Source organism: Alnus glutinosa, chromosome 2 (genome assembly GCF_958979055.1).
Source record: "Alnus glutinosa chromosome 2, dhAlnGlut1.1, whole genome shotgun sequence".
Classification (NCBI taxonomy): Eukaryota; Viridiplantae; Streptophyta; class Magnoliopsida; order Fagales; family Betulaceae; genus Alnus; species Alnus glutinosa.
In genome coordinates this window covers 37,927,103-37,946,613 of record NC_084887.1, presented here as the reverse complement: position 1 = coordinate 37,946,613, position 19,511 = coordinate 37,927,103, and the positions used below count along the sequence as shown (strand labels likewise).

The following is a 19,511-nucleotide window of genomic DNA, read 5'->3' as shown; positions in this document are numbered from 1 at the left end:
ATGCCACACTGTTTGTTCATGTCCCCTAAGTGTTGCATCTTCAAAACCCCCACTATTCTCTCTAGGCATAACAAACAAGCTTATATCTCTGATGCATTTTCTATTGGACCTCTCCATCATGGCCGTCAAAACTTGAAAGCCATGGAAAAGATTAAAGCCAAATATTTACAAGATCTTATTGATCGATCACCGATTCCGTCCATGAAGTTGAGAGAGCTCATCAATTCTATCCAGGCTGTGGAGAATGAGGCCAGTGAGTGTTATGCTGATCAAATTCCTTACACGCCATATGAATTTACAGAAATTTTGGTAATTGATGGCTGCTTTATTCTTGAGTTGTTCTACAGGGATGCCTACCGCGATATTAAAGACAGATATAAAATAGATGACCCTGTTTTCACCAAGCCTTGTATGCTCCAATTTCTACAGCATGACTTGATATTGCTTGAAAACCAAGTACCTTGGATGGTATTGGAGCTTTTGTTCCACAAGACCAGGGATCCTGGACACCAAATGACCCTGATTGAACTTGCCACTTCATTTTTTACTGACATGTTTTCATCCAAAATGCCTTCTCCAAATGACTCTGTTCGAGACGTGAAGCATATTCCAGACTTGCTGAGAAAATGGTTGATTTCAACATCTAGAGGAGAGGAAGAAAGTGGGTTAGAATGGAAACTAATGCCAAAATGGTTGGTTTCAACAAATACAGAACAAGATCAGGAAGAAGGCGGGTTAGATTTGAAACTCGTGCCTTCTGCTACGAGTCTCGTAGAGGCTGGAATCAAATTAAAAAGGGACCGTCTGATAAATGCATCTTAGATATAAAATTTACAGATGGTTTCCTGGAAATCCCTCCGATACGGATTCATCAGACAACAGAAACCGCTTTTCGAAATCTCATCAGCTATGAACAATGTCAGCCCAAATGTGAAGCTAGGATCACTTCCTATGCCATATTCCTAGACAACCTCATCAATACTCCCGACGACATGGAGAAGCTCTGCGAGAGAAAGATCGTGCATAACTCGTTGAATCCTGAGGACGCGACCAAGTTCTTCAACAAGTTTACCATGATACTTACGTGGTTAAGTACCATTATGAAAATCTTGGTTTAGAAGTGAATGGATACTACCAAAACAGTTGGCCCAAATGGCGTGCGATGCTTGTGCGCAATTATTTCAGCACTCCATGGGTTATTCTTTCAACGTTGGGTGCTGTTATCATACTCATCCTCACTTTCGTACAAACTATTTACAGCGTAGAATAGTATTAATATTGCATCCTTATCAAACTTGTATAATTGGTCTCTCTAATGTCCTTCTTGTTAGAGAATATATTCCCTATTAATATAAGAAATATATTATATTGATATTGTACATTTTATATTGATATTGTACGGTACTTTCCTTTATAAGGTTGATTGTAATTAGATTTGATGGTAATCAAATCAATCAAATTTGATTACTATCCTTACCTATCTCAATTTTCTTATAAATAGGAGTATTCTGTATTATAAATGTTAGAGGATAAACCTCTGCAGGAAAACATCAAAGTTTAGCGAGAGCAGCAAGTCACCCATGGCAGCAACACATCAGCAAATCAGAAGACATGTAGTCCCATACAGGCCATTCCTGGCCACTCCTCTCATCAGGCACCATACCCACAATCTTCAACCCTTACCTCCAATCAGTAATCACCCTTTAGTTTCTCTCATTATACTCAAGTTTTTACCCTTTCTTAAGTCTATATATTGATGTAACTTGTAACCAAAAGATGTAAGGAAATCAGTAAAGCTGTAGTCCTTGGCTTACCTGTGTTCCTATCTTCATCCTCTTCCCTTCTCCGTTTTCTACTCTTCTTAATTTCTATCATGGTATCAGAGCCTCCAAGGCCAACGCCAAGTCTCTCTCGATCCTTCCCAAAGCAACCTTAAACCCCTCATCTTCAAACACTTAACCACATAATCCACGCCCAGCCTCTTGTTAAAACCTTATCTGTAGATACTAAACTCAGTCTCAGGCCACACAACAATTTTCCACCCAATCGGCCCTCCACAAAAAAACAAATAAATAAATAAATGTCACCCAAGCTTCAACCCAATTGGCCACATCAACCCAAGAAATCAAATTTGGACTTCATCCTATTCGGCCATCTTCACAACAAACAACTAAAATCAAAACTCTTAGCTAATACCATAAATCTTACAAGCCCCCCAAACAAAGCTTCGTCAGACACCCTTTGTTCCTTCGGACCTTTCATCAAACACATCATTCTTCAACAAGAACAAGAACCCATCTGTTAGCTCCTATCACATGCTCGTATTTCAACACCACCACCTAAGATTCAGACAACCCATTGCTAGAAACCCTCGTGAAAATAAAGTATGACTTCTAATTAACCACGTGTGTAAACAATGTGTAACAAAATATTAAATGCGAAATTTAAAAGAGACAAATATTTTGTTGACGAAGTGGAAACTCAGTTAAGAGAAAAACCATTCCGAGGCAGCCAAACCCATGATTTCCATAATTCAGAAGACAAAGCTAGTTACAAAGCAGTAGCACTCACATACCCCTGATGCAATGGTTGTACCTTGAACTCTGACGTGTACCTATACACGAACGCCTCCCAACCAGGTCTCCTACCTGAAAGGGTCTTCAATGGAATCTTTTACCTTAGGGCTCCTCCCTAAGATAGACTTCACAGTTGATCAAATCACACACTAGTAACAACTAGAAAGCTAGCAGATCTTCAAATCTCCCTAAACACCTTTTCTAAGTTATAAAGAATTCAATACCGAATTCTGTACATAATACATGCCTAGAGACCTTTATTTATAGGCTACAAAAGACCTAAATCGATTCTGATTTGGTTTTCTCTAGGTGGTGTCTGGACGCAAGCTGAGGTCGTTCGGACAATGAATTGTGCAACCGGCTTTCCAAAAAGCGTTGATTTTCTTTCCTGAATAAGTACGCGTCCGGACGGTGTTGCCCTAGAGTTCGAACGGTTGCACCTCTGTTACACGCAATTGCCATAATAAGGTATGGTGTCCAGATAGTGTTGTCCTGACATTCGAACGGTTGCAATTCTTTTCCACATCTTGCCTTATCAAGGATGGTGTCCGGATGGTATAAACCTGTCGTCCTGACGTATGCAGCTATCTTCCCATATCTGTGTCTGCGAAGGAAAACCTAATTCTTTTCGAACTCTGAGTCGCGTCCGAACGGTATAGTCACATCATCTGAACGAATGCACTGGAACACTTTAATCTCCTCGAACTCTGAATAGCATCCAGACGTGTTGCCATGACATCCGGACGGATGCAACCTTGAACTGTTCGAAGCTTCTTGACACTGATGGGCGTCTGAACGGTATTGTCACTTCGTCCGGACGAATGTTGCTAGGTTGATGAGTGTCCGGACATTTTACTTGGCCGTCTGGACGGAATTAAAGGATCCAACTTTTCTGAGTTGGAATCTACCGAGAATCTTCCTAGAATTTTTGAAATAGCCTTCTTGAAGTTTGTGACACTGCAACTTGTCATAATAAGGCTCGTTCCTTATTAGAAAAATAAACACTGAATATCTAATGACTCTGAAATATACGGCATCCCTATAAAAATAGTTACATTACATAATAGTAATTTTGTCAACAAAAGCAGCCAATCAAAAACTAACAAACTCTCCATTTGACCATTCTGGGACAAAAATAATTTGACCGATTAAAAATACATTCTCGGTCCAAAAACTAACACCTCGCAAACCTCTTCCCATCCACTAAAGAAACAGTTGTTCTCTGCCTTTCACTGAACTGACCTGGGAGCTGAGTAGGTAACAAATACCATTGTTTATACAATGCTAAAAATCCCAAAGCAAAAAGGCAAATCCCATAAGACTTTATTCTTTGCTTCATGGATTTAGAATGAAAACCCAATAAATTGTCCAATACAAAAGGCAATTGAAGTAAGATTTAGAATCTCTAACAATTTCCATGCATGGATTGCAAAAAATTTCCTGTAATTGTGAGAGGCCTGAGCAGGCAAATCTCTACTTGCACAGGTCTAGCTCTCACAATTGCTTACTCAATTGCGCGCAAGAACAGAAAAATGCAAAAGATTCCCAATTGTAGAGAATTTCAATCCATTGAAGTTGGCCTAACCGAGGCAAATATTTATTTATTTATTTATTTTCTAATCTTATAATGTGAAACATATTGGACAGTAAGGGGAATTTCCTTTTAACTCTTTTTAGATTTTACAACATAAAGTTAACATATAAGCGCCATTTGTATCGATTTGTTGTTACTTCATACACGCAACATCCCACATAATATTCCATTCTTATGTGCAACGATTTCCATGTGCAACACGAGTCCTGGAGCTTGAAATTGACTTCAATTTTAAGGTGATGTTAGTTAGTCCACCTTTGTTATGTGTTAGTGTTTTGTTGTTATTTGAGGTCTCTTTTAGAATAAGTGGATGGCCATTTAAAATGCCATGTACTCACGAAACAATTATTATTTGAAGAAAATTTATTATCAGTTAAATTGTGGGAAAGTGATACTCTTGGTGTTCTTCTGGTGTGACGCCAGTTCTTTATTCTTTCCCCCTTAATTTATGCTTCATTATTAATTTATTTCACCAAATTAACCTTTGGCTAACCGAAATGGTTAGCACGGTGACAAATTTTAGATATATTGAAATTCAAGCAACACAAACTGCCTGTTCAATATAGTTGCATTCTTGTTCTTTTTGCTCTAATTTGGTACCATTTGAAGTACATGTACCTTGGGGGTTTGGCCCCCTTGGGGGTGGCCGAACCACCCCATGGACCATGGGAGTGGTTTGGCCACCCCAAAGCAGCCATAGAGGATGGTCGAAACCACCCCCAGGCTTTACAAGGGTGGCTGTGCCACCCACTACAAAAAAACTCATATTTATTGACAAAACCGTCTAGAAAAAAAAATTTACTGACGGTTTTTTGAAAACCGTCTGTAAAATCATAAATTACGACGGCTTTAATTAAACCGTCTGTAAATTTTCAGATGATTTGGAAAAACCGTCTGTAAATTTACAGATGGTTTAAAAAAAACCGTTTGAATTTTTTTTCTTTGTTTTTTTTTTTTCTAACGGTTTTCTGAAACCGTTTGTAAATTTACAGATGGTTTAAAACAAAAACCATTTTTTCCAGACGGTTTTAGGAAAACCGTCTCTAAATTTAATCAAATGCTTACGTTTGAACTTCTTCTTCTTTTTTTTTTTTTTTTTTCTTTTCTTTTCAAAGAAAGACCCAGATCGATCGATCTCTCTCCCTTCATAAGAAAAAATCTCTCTCTCTCTCTCTCTCTCTCTCTCTCTCTCGAGTCCGACCTCATCTCTCCCTCTCCCTCTCGTTCTTTTTCTTCTCTCTCCGACCGGCGACTGAGACATGCGATGGGAACTGGATCTGGACACGGCCGATGTCGGTGACGTTGCTGAGATCGAATCTAAAGCGGAAGGTCAGATATCCGGCCGGATCCAGCCGAAACCCACGCCCAGCCGGATCTCTATCCAGATACAAAGACAGATCCGGCCGGAATACGTGGATTTCCGGCCGGTTCTCTCTTCCTCTCTCTTTCTCTCCCCCCCTCCGGCCTCCTCGACACCACTCTTTTCCAAACCACCAGATGGATCTTTGATTTTTTTTTTTTTTTTTTTTTTTTTTTGGGGTAAGTGAAATTCTTAGGTTAGGTTAGAATTTTGTTTTTGTATTGGTTTGGATTGTGATTCTTGGGTTTCGATTGTGAAGGATTGTTTGATTTGTGAAGGATTTTTCCTCTGTTTTGGGTTTGGATTGTGATTCTTGGGTTTGATTTGTGAAGGATTTTTTGAATCTTGGTGACCAGATCTACCGTTGATTTCAGGTGGAACCCGAAGGAGACCGGCAGTGACAGAAGAAACCCGTCTCTCCGATGGATTTCCAGTAGAACCGGAGCTGATTTACGCTGGTAGACAAAGCTCGATCTGACCACCGGACATAAAAATAAGAACCATAATTATAATTATAATTTTTTTAAAAAAAAAACAGTCCAGAACCAATTCTGGACAGTTTGGCTCAAACTGTCTGGAATTGCAGATGGTTTGACCCAAACCGTCTATAACCCGGATTAGTGACTCATTTTCCTGGACAGTTTGAAACCGTCCAGAAAAAACCATCTTAAACGTTTTCCAGACGATTTTTTCCAATATCTGGACGGTTTCAAACCGTCCAGAATTCCTGATTTTTTTGTAGTGACCCCCACTTACGTTCTGTTTGTTTCTGCGTAAAATATGAAAAAAGATTTTTCATATTTTTCAGTGTTTGGTGCAACTGAAAATAATAGTCGAACCAAAAAATAATTCCAGTTTGACCAAAAAAACTTTTTTAGTTTCAGACAATGATTTACATTTTTAAATTTCGTTAATCATTTTCTGAGTTTGAGTTTCTCCTTCTCAAACCTCTGGACCATCATTGGACCACCACCAAGATGGACCAAGGCCACCGCCAGACCACTATCGAGTCACCCTCGGACCACCATCAAGCCACCCCCGGACTACCGTCGAGCCACCCACAAACTATCACCGAGCCATCCCTGGCCCACCATCGAGCCACGCCGAACCATCACCAAGCCACCACCAAGATATCACTGGTCACTCTTAGATAACCACCAATCAATTATTTTATATTAATATTTTATGTTGTGAATAAAAATTGATTTTTATAAGTTAATATAATTGAATGAAAATATAAAAAATACTTGTAATTTTTCGTACGCGCCAAACGGCAGAAAATGCTTTCTGCGAAAAACATTTTCCTAAAAAATAATTTCCTTGAAATTAATATTTTATGACAAAATATTTTACGCCGAAACAAATGAAGCATTAATAAAAAATAATTTTTAGAAATGAATTGTTGTGATAAAAGCAAAAATGATAGCATTACTGTAGGTGATACTTAATTTTTTTTTAAAAAAAAAAAAAGAAAAAAAGAAAGAAAAGGAATTCTATGCCGACAGGAAAAGAAGCGCGACTGGTAGTTTATCTATCTAGATATATTAAAACGATTTGCACCCGAACCAATTTTTTTTCTAAGCAATATATATAGGAAAAGGGAAACTACAATCTACAGACAAACTGAAAGAAAAGAAAAGAACCAAAAAGGTAAAAGCAACGGATGGTGCTCCCATTTCTTTACTACGATTTTTACAATTTAAATAAATTTATGACATAATTTTTTACAAATTAATTTGTTTACAATCCACAATCTCAGTAATTTGAACCAACATATTAAAATACAGACTCCAAAGCCAACAACACTCGTTTCTTTTCATAATTGACATTGAAAGGGACATTTATTGAGAGGGACCAATTATATAACAAGTTTTAATTTATGGGGGTTGTAAATTGCAATTCTAACTTTTTATGGTGTACAAAGTTTGGAAGAAGGAGAGGACCGGCAGATTTTTAGTTTTGGGTGTGTTTTTTCTTTTTCTGATGATGATTGGTGCGAGAAATGGGAATGTTATTGTTTATGGCTGATCAGAACTTTTGATTTAATGATTTTCTCATGGCAACATTCTATTGAATGCATTGGCGATTTCATAGAATTTTTTCTCCATTCTCTCCCATGACATGCCATATATTGAATGGACATTAATTTGTAGCTCCAATTGCATAATCTTTAACTCCAAACAATCAATTCGGAAGTCTACCTCTTCCTAATTAATTTGCTGAAAAGAGATAAAAATAGTAAGATATTAGAGGATCTAGGCCTCAGTCAAACACAATGTACGTGGGGGATAAAACTTTGCATGCTTTTTTTATTAATCAATTGTCATCACTTCAATAGAAATACGAGCGTACAATATTCTAGAGTAGTAACTGAAATGAAACGATAATAAAGATAACAAGTCTTAGCTAAACTAGGAGATATAACACTTATCAATGACATGTGGAGATAAGAATCTCCAGCTAGCTCTAGCATGCAAATTCTAAATATTGTAATACTAACTTGTGATGGAATCCCAAGATTGTACGAAGTTGAGGATCAAAAGGATAACAGCAGCCAATGACGAAAGACCAGCCCATGGAGTGTTGAAATACTTGCCCACAAGCACTGCACGACATTTATTCCATGTCTTTTCACAATATTTATTCACTTCCCTGCAAAGTTTTTCGTAATAGTATGTCTCGACACATGTGTCATTGTAAAGTTCGTTGAAGAATTTGGCGGCATCCTCTGGATTCAACCAGTTATCAATGATCTTATTTTCAGAGAGTATCTCGACATCCTTAGCAGTGGTAATGAGGTTGTCCAGGAGTATGGCATAGGAAGTGATCCTTTTATCACTGTTGGGGTAGCATTGCTCAAAGCTGATGAGATTCCTCAAAAATGTTTCTGTGATCTCATGAATCTTTATTTGAGGAATTTCGAGGACACCATTTGTAAATCTTATGTCAAACATATTTTTGGACTCACTCATTCTGAATTTGATTCCAGCTTCCATCAGACGCTTAGCAGTAGGTACGTGCTGTCCCGATTCTAGTCGCGAATTCTCTTCTTCATCTCCTTCAATTGATGAGTATTCGTTTTCGCCCATGTCGAGAAGCGTAGCATAAGGCATATGATCTTGGTCTACTTTAATTGATGAAACCAACAATTTTTTAAACAAGTCAGGAATATGTTGGATGTCTCGAACAAGATCAGGTCTATCAGGCGGCGGTAATATGAAAATGCTATCAAAGAATTCAATGGCAAGATCAATTAGGGTCTTAGCGGTTTTACGGCCGTCCGGGCTCATGTTGAACAAATGATCAGGATCCATTAAAGGTAGTTGGTTTTCTAGCTTTTTGAACAAATGATCAAGAACCATCCAAGGTAGTTGGTTTTCTAGCAATATCAAGTCATGGGCTAGAAATTCAATCATAGCAGACATGCCAAAAATAGGGTCCTTTTCTTCTCTAAGCTTCATGGAAGCATTCCTGCATAATAGCTCAATCATAAAGCAACCATCAATTACCAAAATTTTCACGAATTCTTCTCGGCTATAATCGATCGGTCCAGCATAATATTCACGAGCCTCTCTCTCTAAAGCACTGACGGAATTGATTAAATCTTTCAGTATTGGATTTTGAAAGCGAGAGATAAAGCCTTGTAAATACTTGGCTTTAATTGTTTCTGTAGCTTCAAAGTTTGGACAATTTGGACGGCCATGGTGGAGAGGCCCAATTGAAAATGCATCAGGGATATAAGCTTTATTATTATGCCTGTAGAGTGCAATGGGAGTTTTGAAGATGCAACGCTTAGGTGGCATGAACAAACCATATTGGGACATCGTAACTTGTATCGAAGATGCCAAGTTTTCCACATCAATTGTATCAGTATCACCATTGTTTACAGCCATATTTTGGTTTTGTTCCCTGTTCTTTCTTGACCTCCTATACTTGTTTCTTCAGGAGTGACCAAAAAAAAGGAGGAAAACAAAAAACAAAAAAAAAAAAAACAATGGAAAGGCTTTAGGCACAATACTCTTCGAAAGTATTAACTGATCATAAGAAAACTAGAGTAACATGCATTTGCCCAAACAAGAGTACGAGTGTGGCACTGACAAAAAGAAGGTTTTCTAAGCTTATAGTAGCCTATATATGGCACGGGGCATATTTTGCCCTTAATATGAGTGACAAGAATGTAGATATTGGTAATTATTTTCCTTCCTTTTGAAAGCGAAAATTGATTTGATTTTGTTAATAAAAAATAGGGTACGACTACTTCAAGGAAAAAGAAAATTAAACAAAATAGATTAATATCTTTAGACAGTACTATTCAGTGTTTACTCCAAAAAGAATAACGAAAAAAATCTAATTTAATAAGAACATGAGTGCAACATTCATCCAAAAACAGTTGAAGTGTAACATGCAGTACTAAGAAAAAGAAGGTTCTGTAATTAAGCTCATGATGGCACATGATTTGTTTTGCCCTTAGATTTAGGTAATTATTCTTCCTTGCCTTTTAGAGGGAAAATTGCTCTGATTTTGTTAAAAGCCTGTTGCTAGCCAACTAAGTAGTATAAGTCCCTCGTAAACAAATTTGGCGGTTCACATAATATTTATTACCTCAAACACGTACTAATCTACTAAACAATTAAATTTGATTGTTTGCGTGATAGTATCAAGCAAACTATCATGCTAATTTATAAGTTCACGTGACACTTACTATTTCAGACACTATAAATAATTAAATTCGATTATAACTAGCATGGACTCCCACTTTAGTTGGTAAGGTATATATCTGGTAAAACTGTAATAACCCAATCATTTTCCTAGTTAAAAATAAGAGAAGAACAAGCACTTCAAATAGAACCAAATTAAGGCAAAAATAACAAGAATGCAACTTCTTTCTGGATGTTCCAGCTTGCCTTCAGCATCCGGTAAGAACAGTTCGTATAGACATCAAAGAAACTAAAATGAACGAGTAACGCCATAAATCACACCCCCATTTCAAAGAGTTGATCAATTCTTGTTATATATATATATATATATCTCGAGGACTGATAGACACTCAAGTCAGCTCAATATATATATATAGGATATATGGGACTCATAGGAGTGGGACGTACGTGGTTTTTTAGTATTTCTCAAAATAAAATCATAAAAAGAATATTTTCCGGATAACATAATTGTATAAAAACAAGAAATCCAAGCTTACTCCTCTTCTTGGGATTCACTTCTTTTCATACGTGTATATATATACACGTACCGAAGACATCCCAAGATATTGAACATGCGGTTTGTATTCCTTGAATTTCAATATATAGCCCTGTGTCGTGTTCCTTGTGTTCTCAAAACACAGGGGTATATTAGAAATTTTGATAAAATTTAACGAAAAATTATAATGAACGGTTGAAATTGAAAAGAAAAAAAAATGAAAGATGGCCGGATACCCTAAATTGACACTTTTTAAAGTTTGAATACTTTTTTTTAAAAGTGATGAAAAATTAGAGGTTATAAGTAAATTTCTCCCAAAAAATTATAAAAAATTTCAAAGATTCATTCTTACAAATTTTTTTTCTTTTTCTAAACAAATGAGGGGTATTTTAAAATTTTTGACAGGATTTAATAAAAAATTCTAACGGAGAGTTGAAATTGAAAAAAAAAATGAAAAGATAAATACTCTAAATTGACACTTTTTAAAATTTAAGTATTTAATTGCAAAAGTGATAAAAGACCTAATGGAACAAAATGAAGGCATAAATAGGTAGCATTAAATTCACATACAGGATAAGAGTGCAACAGCTTGCCGGTTCCACCACTCTTAGATTAAAGTTGGTTTTCTTTCGGACTACCTTGAGGATCCTGCAAAAAAAAAAATTAATATAGACCCATCAAAGAAATTTAAATAAAATTATAAGAATATTTTTCAAAAATGTATAGTTGTACTCATGAAGAAATCCAAGCTTTAGACAACAAAATGATATATATATATATATATATAGCTCTTAATTGTCCCCCAATAAAAAAAAAAATAGATTTGATATTAAAAAAACTTAGACTTTATATCTAAGTTTTAGATCAGATCTTGCTCTCTTATCTTTTCATAATAAAACTTATTTTAAAAGAGATCTATTTTTATGTGTCCTTTTACTAAAGCAGCTGTCTTCCAAGTCAGGAATTAGTCATATACACTTAAAACTAATGCAAAGCAGATTTTAGTATTTCTATAGAAACAGCCAAACAGGTTTATCATAAAGAAAACTCCATGTATATAGGGTTTGTTTGCAAAGCACAAATGAGTAGCTAGCACATTAATATAATATTGAAGGTGATAATTAATAGAAATTAGAATGAGTAGCAACGTACGACAGTGACGATCGAGCTTAGAGAAAAACTCTAGAGCTAGCTGCCTAGCTAGCCATGAAAATAGATAAGGATATAAAAAGGATCCTCATTCCTCACCTCAATCTTTGTTGGTCAGCTAAACTACCATAGTCATGAATACTTGAGGGTCCGTTTTGTTGTACAAGTTTGGAGCTACTTACTGCTCCCTTTTTATAGATGCAAATGGAAGTAGTGCCAACTACAAGCTAGCTGCACGAGCTACACAAATTCATGATCCGTTGGTTTTTGGTTCAACATTGTTTTGGTCCAACTACTAGTCGTCTACATGTAATGCAATCAATGATTGGGCTGGTCGGTCAAGACCATGTAATGCAATCAATGATTGGGCTGGTCGGTCAAGACCATATATAATACGTACATGCATATATTAACTTTTTTGTTGGGAGATAAGAGGTTAATAAAAATTACTCATTTCGCAAGCATTCTCATTCGGCTTATATAGTAATTAAAGATTATTTTTGTTAACTCTATAGTAAAAATTAGCATAATTTCTCTCAATCCGACTAATCAACTTAACCAAAAAGAAGGCTAATTGCTATAGTGCTACTCAATCGACAATACATAAATAAATAAATCAACAATCCCCTTTTTCTCTTTTTCTCTTTTCCATTTTATTAAAAAAAAAATGTTAAAACAATGACAAATAATTTTCAACACAACACCCAAACATTTATGTTGGTGAAATAATCAGCTCCAAAGACATGTGGGCCTATGGTAGTATCGAGGGCCGAGCCCATCGGGTTGGCCTGGCCAAATCAAACCTAAGTACAAGAGCATTCGTTATCTCCAAAAAGACGTATATCCCGAGTATATCAAGATAAGACTTTTATCCCATCAAATATGGGATAAGATATCTAATAGTAGGCAATCAGACGAATAGGTAATGTCCTACCCAGCTTGGACTCTACTACCCAATTTGAATTCTATGAATATAAGATTAAAGATTATGTGATCTAGGGCTCAGACTCCTAATCAGATTATGCTCCAAGTATTACAGCAGTTTTATAACTATGAACTGTGAGTCTATAAATAAGACCACTACGCCAGGTATTTTTTTATACGCAGATTCTCTAAGTTCTGAGATTGATATTTTCCAGAAAATAAATAGTTTGAACTGACTTAGGCATGAACATGTCACCGTACCGGAAACTGTACCAACAATTTACAACAAAATTTTATCACATTAATTTTTTTTAAAAAAAACTCTTTGAAATAAAAAAATGAGATACACTATACATCATCTTCTTGTCAATTTCTTATTCTTTCATTTTTTAAAATTTTTATTAAATTTGTAGGGTCTATATGAAGAATCGACATGAACTCGTATATTTAAAGATAATTAAAAAAAAAAAAAAAAAAAAAAAAAAAAAAAAAAAACTGTAGAAAATAAAGTAAATCATTTGTCAATAAGTTGTCAACTTGTTATCAACACACCCACGCCCAGGCGACTAGAAAGTGAGAATGTGAGATGAGCTTTGAAAAGATTTTTCAACTGAGTACGCGCGTGAACCTTGTAAGGCACCATTGATTACCTTTATCTGAACCGTCCAATGGGAAGAGGTACAGATGTGGTCGGCTCAATGCAATGAAAATGAAAGCATCAGCTTTATTATTCTGCTGCTATGAAGTCATTGGGAAGTAGTTTACTAGAACGAACGGCTTAGATTGTTGCAGAGGATCCGAATCCCTATTTTTAGAAGACTTCTACCCGCCATGACCTAAAAGCATTTAGGGCTTGTTTGCCGAGCACTAACTAGAGCATAACAGAGTAATGTTGTTATATGTATTTATTTATTTTACTTTTTTATATTTTTTATTATCAATCAACATTAAAATATTCTCATTTTTTTTTATTTTTTATATCACATTAATAAATTTTTATTACTATTCAAATAAAAAAGTTCACTACAATACAAATTTCTTTTACGTTTCTATATAAATTCTTTTTATTTTATATCACATCATCACTTTTTACTAATTTTGAAATTAATAATTTACTATTCTGTTCTGTACATATTTTTATCAAACAAATCCTTACCGCATGTTACGTAAAATTCGCTGTCAATCTATAATAAATAGAAAAATGTTATACGTATATCACTAATTTTTTTTTTTTATAAAATTAATTATAATATGTATAAGATTTACAAGTAAATTTTTATAAGTATTGAAAATTTATTAATTAATTTTAAAAAATAATATACAAATATATACGAGTGGTATGCAAAAATCATTCTATAAAAGATACAACCGAATCATATTCTAAAACCGCATGTGAATAATTTGCTGTCAACAGTTTCTAGGCTTACGTTATTAGATGGCTGACGTCAGAAACTAATCAATGCTTCTTTTTTTTAATGATGGCCAGATTCACTGAAGGCTTTTCAAATTTTTTTTTTCTTAAAAAAATATTTGTAATTTACAGATCTACCCTGATATATTTTTTTATTTTCCAAATTGCCCCTCAAAGTTGTTTTTGGCCTTTACTAAATTCCGAAAATGTCATTTTGGTCTTACCCGACTGTCCCTTTTTAAAAATCAGTCGACTATAAAAATTTTTTTAAGGAGAACTTCACTTAAGATTATCAATTTTTTACTCTTTTTTAAAGAAGGTACTTGAATTTTAAAATGTCTCAATATAAGGTATTTATTTTTCAGAAAGTCTCAATTAGGGGTCCTTTGTTAGGATTTTTCATTAATTCTTACCAAAATTCTCAAAATACCATTATATTTTAAAAAAAAAAATTATAAAAATTTACAAAGATTCAGGCATTTGTATTTTTGAAAATTCCGTTAAATTCTAACAAACACCTAAATCTTAACAATTTTTTTTCTTTTTTTTTTCCTTCCCAAAAAAAAAAAAAAAAAGAGATGAGTATTTTGAAAATCTTGAGAAGATTTAACAGAAAATTCTAACGGAGGACCCCTAATTGAAACTTTTCAAAAAATTGATACCCTAAATTGAGATGTTTTAAAGTTAAGGTACCTTCTTTTAAAAAAATATGAAAATTCATCACCCTTAAGTAAAGTTATCCCAAAATTTTATTCTTTGGCTTCAAATAGGACCATTCGAAACTTTTTATGGCAATACCTGTAAAAAAAAAAAAAAAAAAAAAAAAAAAAAAACCACTTTTATTGGCCTCATAATTTACCCGTTGTTAAGGAAAAGGTGTCCTTTCGCTCGAGGGAAGGCTGAAAGCGTTCCTGTTTAAGAGTCGAAGCCAAGTTTGAAGAATATGTTCTAGATCCATATGATTGGGATCCAAAGCCAGCACCTTGTACAGATGGAGATCTAGTGTCGGGCGACCACCCCTTATCAATCTCTCATTGAGAAGTCGATGAAAGGGTTGCATTTTATGCTAGACCTGTAGATAATCCAGCGTGCACAGGAGCCTCTTTAGTAGGGGCAAAGGAATCAATAGTAGTTAATCCAACCTTTTTTATTATTATTTTTTTTTCTCTCTATTCGCTATTTTCTTTTTTCTCATGATTTTCTTTTTTTAATTTCTTCTGTTATCACACGCTATCAGAACAAATTTAATTTTGGCATCAGTTCGTATCAAAACTTATCTTCTTCTTAGAATGAATTGTTTCATCAATTTTTATGACTGCTGGTAGTGGTGGTGTCAGCATTAGCAAATTTCAAATGAAGAAATTGCATACCATAAATGTAGTGTACGAGACGTGATTGTTTAAGATTTATAAAGGAAAGTTGCGAAGTTAACTCAGTGTTTAACGATGCAAAACTTTAAAATGTATCACGATATTGACAATTACAATTCAAAATTCAAATTTGAAAATTCCTATCATAATTCTATTGCGTTGGAGAACAGCGTAGTTAGGACATGCGGCAAGAAGACTTTAGATTTCTGAATTCAACTTTCTGAATTTTCTGATAGTCTCGTCGCCTTCACTTTTGTTACAAAATAAAATTTTAATTTATACCGAATTCATCATATGTAAAGAAGTAGGACGAATTTGTTGAGAAATATTTATTGAATAAAATAATGACTATAATGTATTTGATAAAAGTCCGCAGAACGAACTGTGATGTCATTTTATGCATGGAGGGGCTTTTGCCGATGAATTGAGGTGGCCGTGTACGAATGAAAGTGGCAAGTGAAGGAATGGTCATTATTTCAGGTAATCTGCTTACTGTTCTACAAATCTTGTTTGTCCGCTAAGGATCAGGACAATTCACGAGACGCTTGTGACCCAACAGTGCTAAGGATCAGGACAATTCACGAGGATCAGGACAATTCACGAGACGCTTGTGACCCAACAGTCTTGCCAGTCTGCCTCATGTTTCGTCTTTTCAGCCCCTTCAGTCTCTTTTCTCTTTCGTACGTACATGCAGGCTGCAGCTGACATTTTCTGATTTTTTTACGATTCTCTGCATCAGAGACAAGTGTTTTCCCTTTCTTATTTATTTAGTATTTATTTAAAATAATATTTAAATAATATTTTTTTTCTCATTTTTTCCTAACAGATATAATTTTTTTTTTAAAAAAAGGCAAATTGGTTTCAGGTGATAGTGTATAACTTTGATTCAGCAAATTTTTGTGAAACTTGGAATAATGACCGTTGGATGACCGTGTCTTCTCGTGATTCGCGACATCAGATTAAATCTTAGACACCACAGTTGCGTGCAATATATACTGCAAAGTAGGGAATGGAATTTTTGCCGCCCACGTGAAAAAGTTAAAAACTGCCAAAAACTTGATGGAGGCAAGACATGTTTGATGTTTCAGCGTACATCGGCCGGTTAAAAGTAGGACACTGGGTAAGAGAAGGACACGAATGCTGTCTGACAAGGTTTGAGCCATGGATTCCGATGGTAGCTGGCAAGGTTTAAATGGAGGCCCACTGGGCACAACATTCAAAAAATATACGTATCCCCTCAAAGTTCAAAAAATATATACTCCCCTGTTTGATATCTCCTTTCCCTTCCCTTCCCTCCTTTCCTTTCCCAGACATGAGCTGACAGGATCAGCTTTTCGCAGGAGGCTGAACAAATTCAGCCACTTTCTAAGATGGGACGGTTTTCTTTTTCCTATTTTACCCCTGACATAAAAAAAATTCAGCAACTTCAACTGTCATATACAGGGGTAGTATGGGTAAAAAAAAGCCTATTTTGTTTTACCCATTCTACCCCTGACAGGAAAAAAAATTCTGCAATATAAACGTAATATATAGGGGTAAAACAGGAAAAAAAATTGTCCTCTCATGAAAAAGTTGTCCTCCAGTCAGTACGCATCTTGGAAAAACTTGTCCTTTGCTGAAATTTTTTTTCAGCATTTCTGCTAAAAGTTTCTCCTGTTAGTACGCGTCAGAAAGGGAGGGAGAGAAGGGAAAGGAAAAGGAGATATCAAACAGGGTATCATCAAATTATTGACGTCTTTCAAACTATTAATGTCTTTTTAGGTTATATAAAAAAAAAAATGTCAATTCCTCCTCAAAGTTAGCAAAAAGAAAAATAAAGATCCTAATTTTTTTTAAAAAAATAAAATAAAATAAAACAAAATATCCTTATAAAATTTGAGGAAAAACAATAAAAAAAAAAAAGGGAGCACCCCCTTGGTTTTTTTTTTTTTTTTTTTTTTTTTTTTTAAAAAAAAAAAAAAAATAGTTTTAACATATTTTAAGAATTTTTTAATTTTATAAAGGATCATTTTGTCATGGGGAACATTGATACAAGAGAAATGCTAGGCATCTAAACACTTTTTATTTTTTCAAAATTTAGTTTCAACCTGATGTGTCACAATTCCATGAAATTCATCATTTTGAAAAGTGTGCCATAATTTCAGAGGATTGTAACACATCAGGTTAGAACTAAATTCTGACTAAAAAAAAAATAAAAATGTTAGGATACCTAACATTTCTCAATATAATATATTATGTGATTTATTTCAAAGATATGATTGGAAAATGGTTATAATTTCCTATAATCATTTTTTTTCTTCTAATTATATAATCATATTTGAATTAATTCAAATCTGGTTTGATTTAATCTTCCCTTATCATTTTGTATTCTCTCCCCCTTTTTTCTTTTCTTTTTCTTTTTTCTTTTTTTATTTTTTTATTTTTTTATTTTTTTTAAAATAAGGACCTTTGTATTATAAATTTTATTAAGAATAAGAACAAAATATAGCCCTCAAAGCTTTAACCTATGAACATAAATTATAGACTAAACTACATTGAGTACATTCTACCTTTGAAAACGCGTGCAATATTAACAACGAATAGAGGTCTTTTGAAAACTACTAATAACAATTGCCCAATGCTGAGTTTATAGACTCTTCTAGTTTAGATCGAAGTCTTTTAACATTTTACAATAAGTGAGTTTATAAATTTATAATTTCATTTTATATTTTGTGTGAACTGCTGGAATTTGTGTAAAGAATGAAAGCAATTGCAGGTTTGCTTACATAGACTTCAACAATGGTGATAATTTGAGCCATGCCAATATGATTTATTATTTAATTCTAAAAAATAAAGACTCCAACAATTGTGTGTGTGATTAATAATTCACCAAAATATAAATGCGTAAAATAAATAAGATATATATTTTGATGACGAAGTGGAAACTCTTTGTACCAAAGAGAAAAATTACTCCGGAACATGCAAACACAGGAAATCTACTATTCAGAAAAAAGAAAAAAAGAGAGTTAATTACAAAACAGTCGTACTCATATATCTCTGATGCAATAGTCGTACATTTAACTCTAACATGTACCTACATGTGAACGTCTCTCAACTAAACCTCTTGTCTGAAAGGTTCTTTAATGGACTCCTTTAGTTTAGAGCTTCTCCCTAGGTTAGATTTAAAAAATTGATCAAATCACACAAATAAAACTCTAAGAAAGCTAGCAAATATTACAATCTTTAACTAAACACCATCTCTTAGCACACAGGAATTCAGTACGGAATTCTTACAAAAACAATGCCCGGAAGCCTTTTTAAATAGGCTTAAGAAATCCTAAATCTACACAGACACGGATTTCTCTAGACAGCGTCCAAACTGGGTAAGTTGGCGTCCGGATGTCAAGCAGCAACCAATTTCAAAATAAGCGTTTCTTCATAAATCTTCAGAAGGCGCGCCCAGACGGCTTTGCCCCAGCGTCCGGGTGGTTGTATGCTATCTTCACTGTTCCCAGCCTCTAGTTTGGTGTTCGGACTCCTCATCGAACAGGAGCTCTAGGGAATTGGTGTCCACTAGGCTATCCGGACATCCGTGCGAACATGTGCTCTCTGTGATTGGTGTCTGCTGATGTCTTCAGATACTTCTTCGAACACTGGTGGGCGTCCGAACGCTTCATCAGGTCGTCTGAACGATCATAATGGAAACCGCCTTTGCTGAGCTGTAACTGCGTTAGAATCTTCCTTGTCTTCAGGAAATTGCCTTCTTGATGAATTGTGACACAGAATTTGTCAAATTAGGCAATCTCCTTGTTTTGAGAAAATATTATATATTACTCTGAAAAATTCTCTAAAATACAGCGTTCCTGTTTCAGCAATACCCTGATATAGCAGTGATTTTGTCAACAGAATGCAGCTAATATACTAACAAATTTGTTTTATTTTTTTCTTCTCTTGT

General features: G+C 34.7%; 2 protein-coding genes across 3 annotated transcripts; one reads left to right on the top strand and one right to left on the bottom strand.

Annotated features, from left to right (window-relative positions):
• LOC133860606 (UPF0481 protein At3g47200-like) lies at positions 1-822 on the top strand. Its single transcript, XM_062296181.1, has one exon. The coding sequence runs from the start codon at positions 1-3 to the stop codon at positions 820-822; it is 822 nt and encodes a 273-aa protein (XP_062152165.1).
• Positions 823-7,819: 6,997 nt separating this feature from the next.
• LOC133861326 (UPF0481 protein At3g47200-like) lies at positions 7,820-12,061 on the bottom strand. 2 transcript variants are annotated; one of them, XM_062297081.1, is made up of 3 exons: positions 11,972-12,061; positions 11,294-11,371; positions 7,820-9,469 (listed from the first exon to the last, which is right to left on the bottom strand). In XM_062297081.1, exon 3 carries the CDS (start codon positions 9,421-9,423, stop codon positions 8,026-8,028), a length of 1,398 nt encoding a protein of 465 aa, XP_062153065.1. In that variant the 5' UTR covers positions 9,424-9,469; positions 11,294-11,371; positions 11,972-12,061; the 3' UTR covers positions 7,820-8,025. The 2 variants fall into 2 exon arrangements, with proteins under 2 accessions (XP_062153065.1, XP_062153066.1); XM_062297082.1 differs by having other exon boundaries at positions 11,876-11,994.
• Positions 12,062-19,511: the final 7,450 nt, after the last annotated feature.

Bases quoted from the DNA above. Each gene is read 5' to 3' on its own strand.
- LOC133860606 (XM_062296181.1), top strand. From the start codon at position 1: ATGCCACACTGTTTGTTCATGTCCCCTAAGTGTTGCATCTTCAAAACC.
- LOC133861326 (XM_062297081.1), bottom strand. From the start codon at position 9,423: ATGGCTGTAAACAATGGTGATACTGATACAATTGATGTGGAAAACTTG.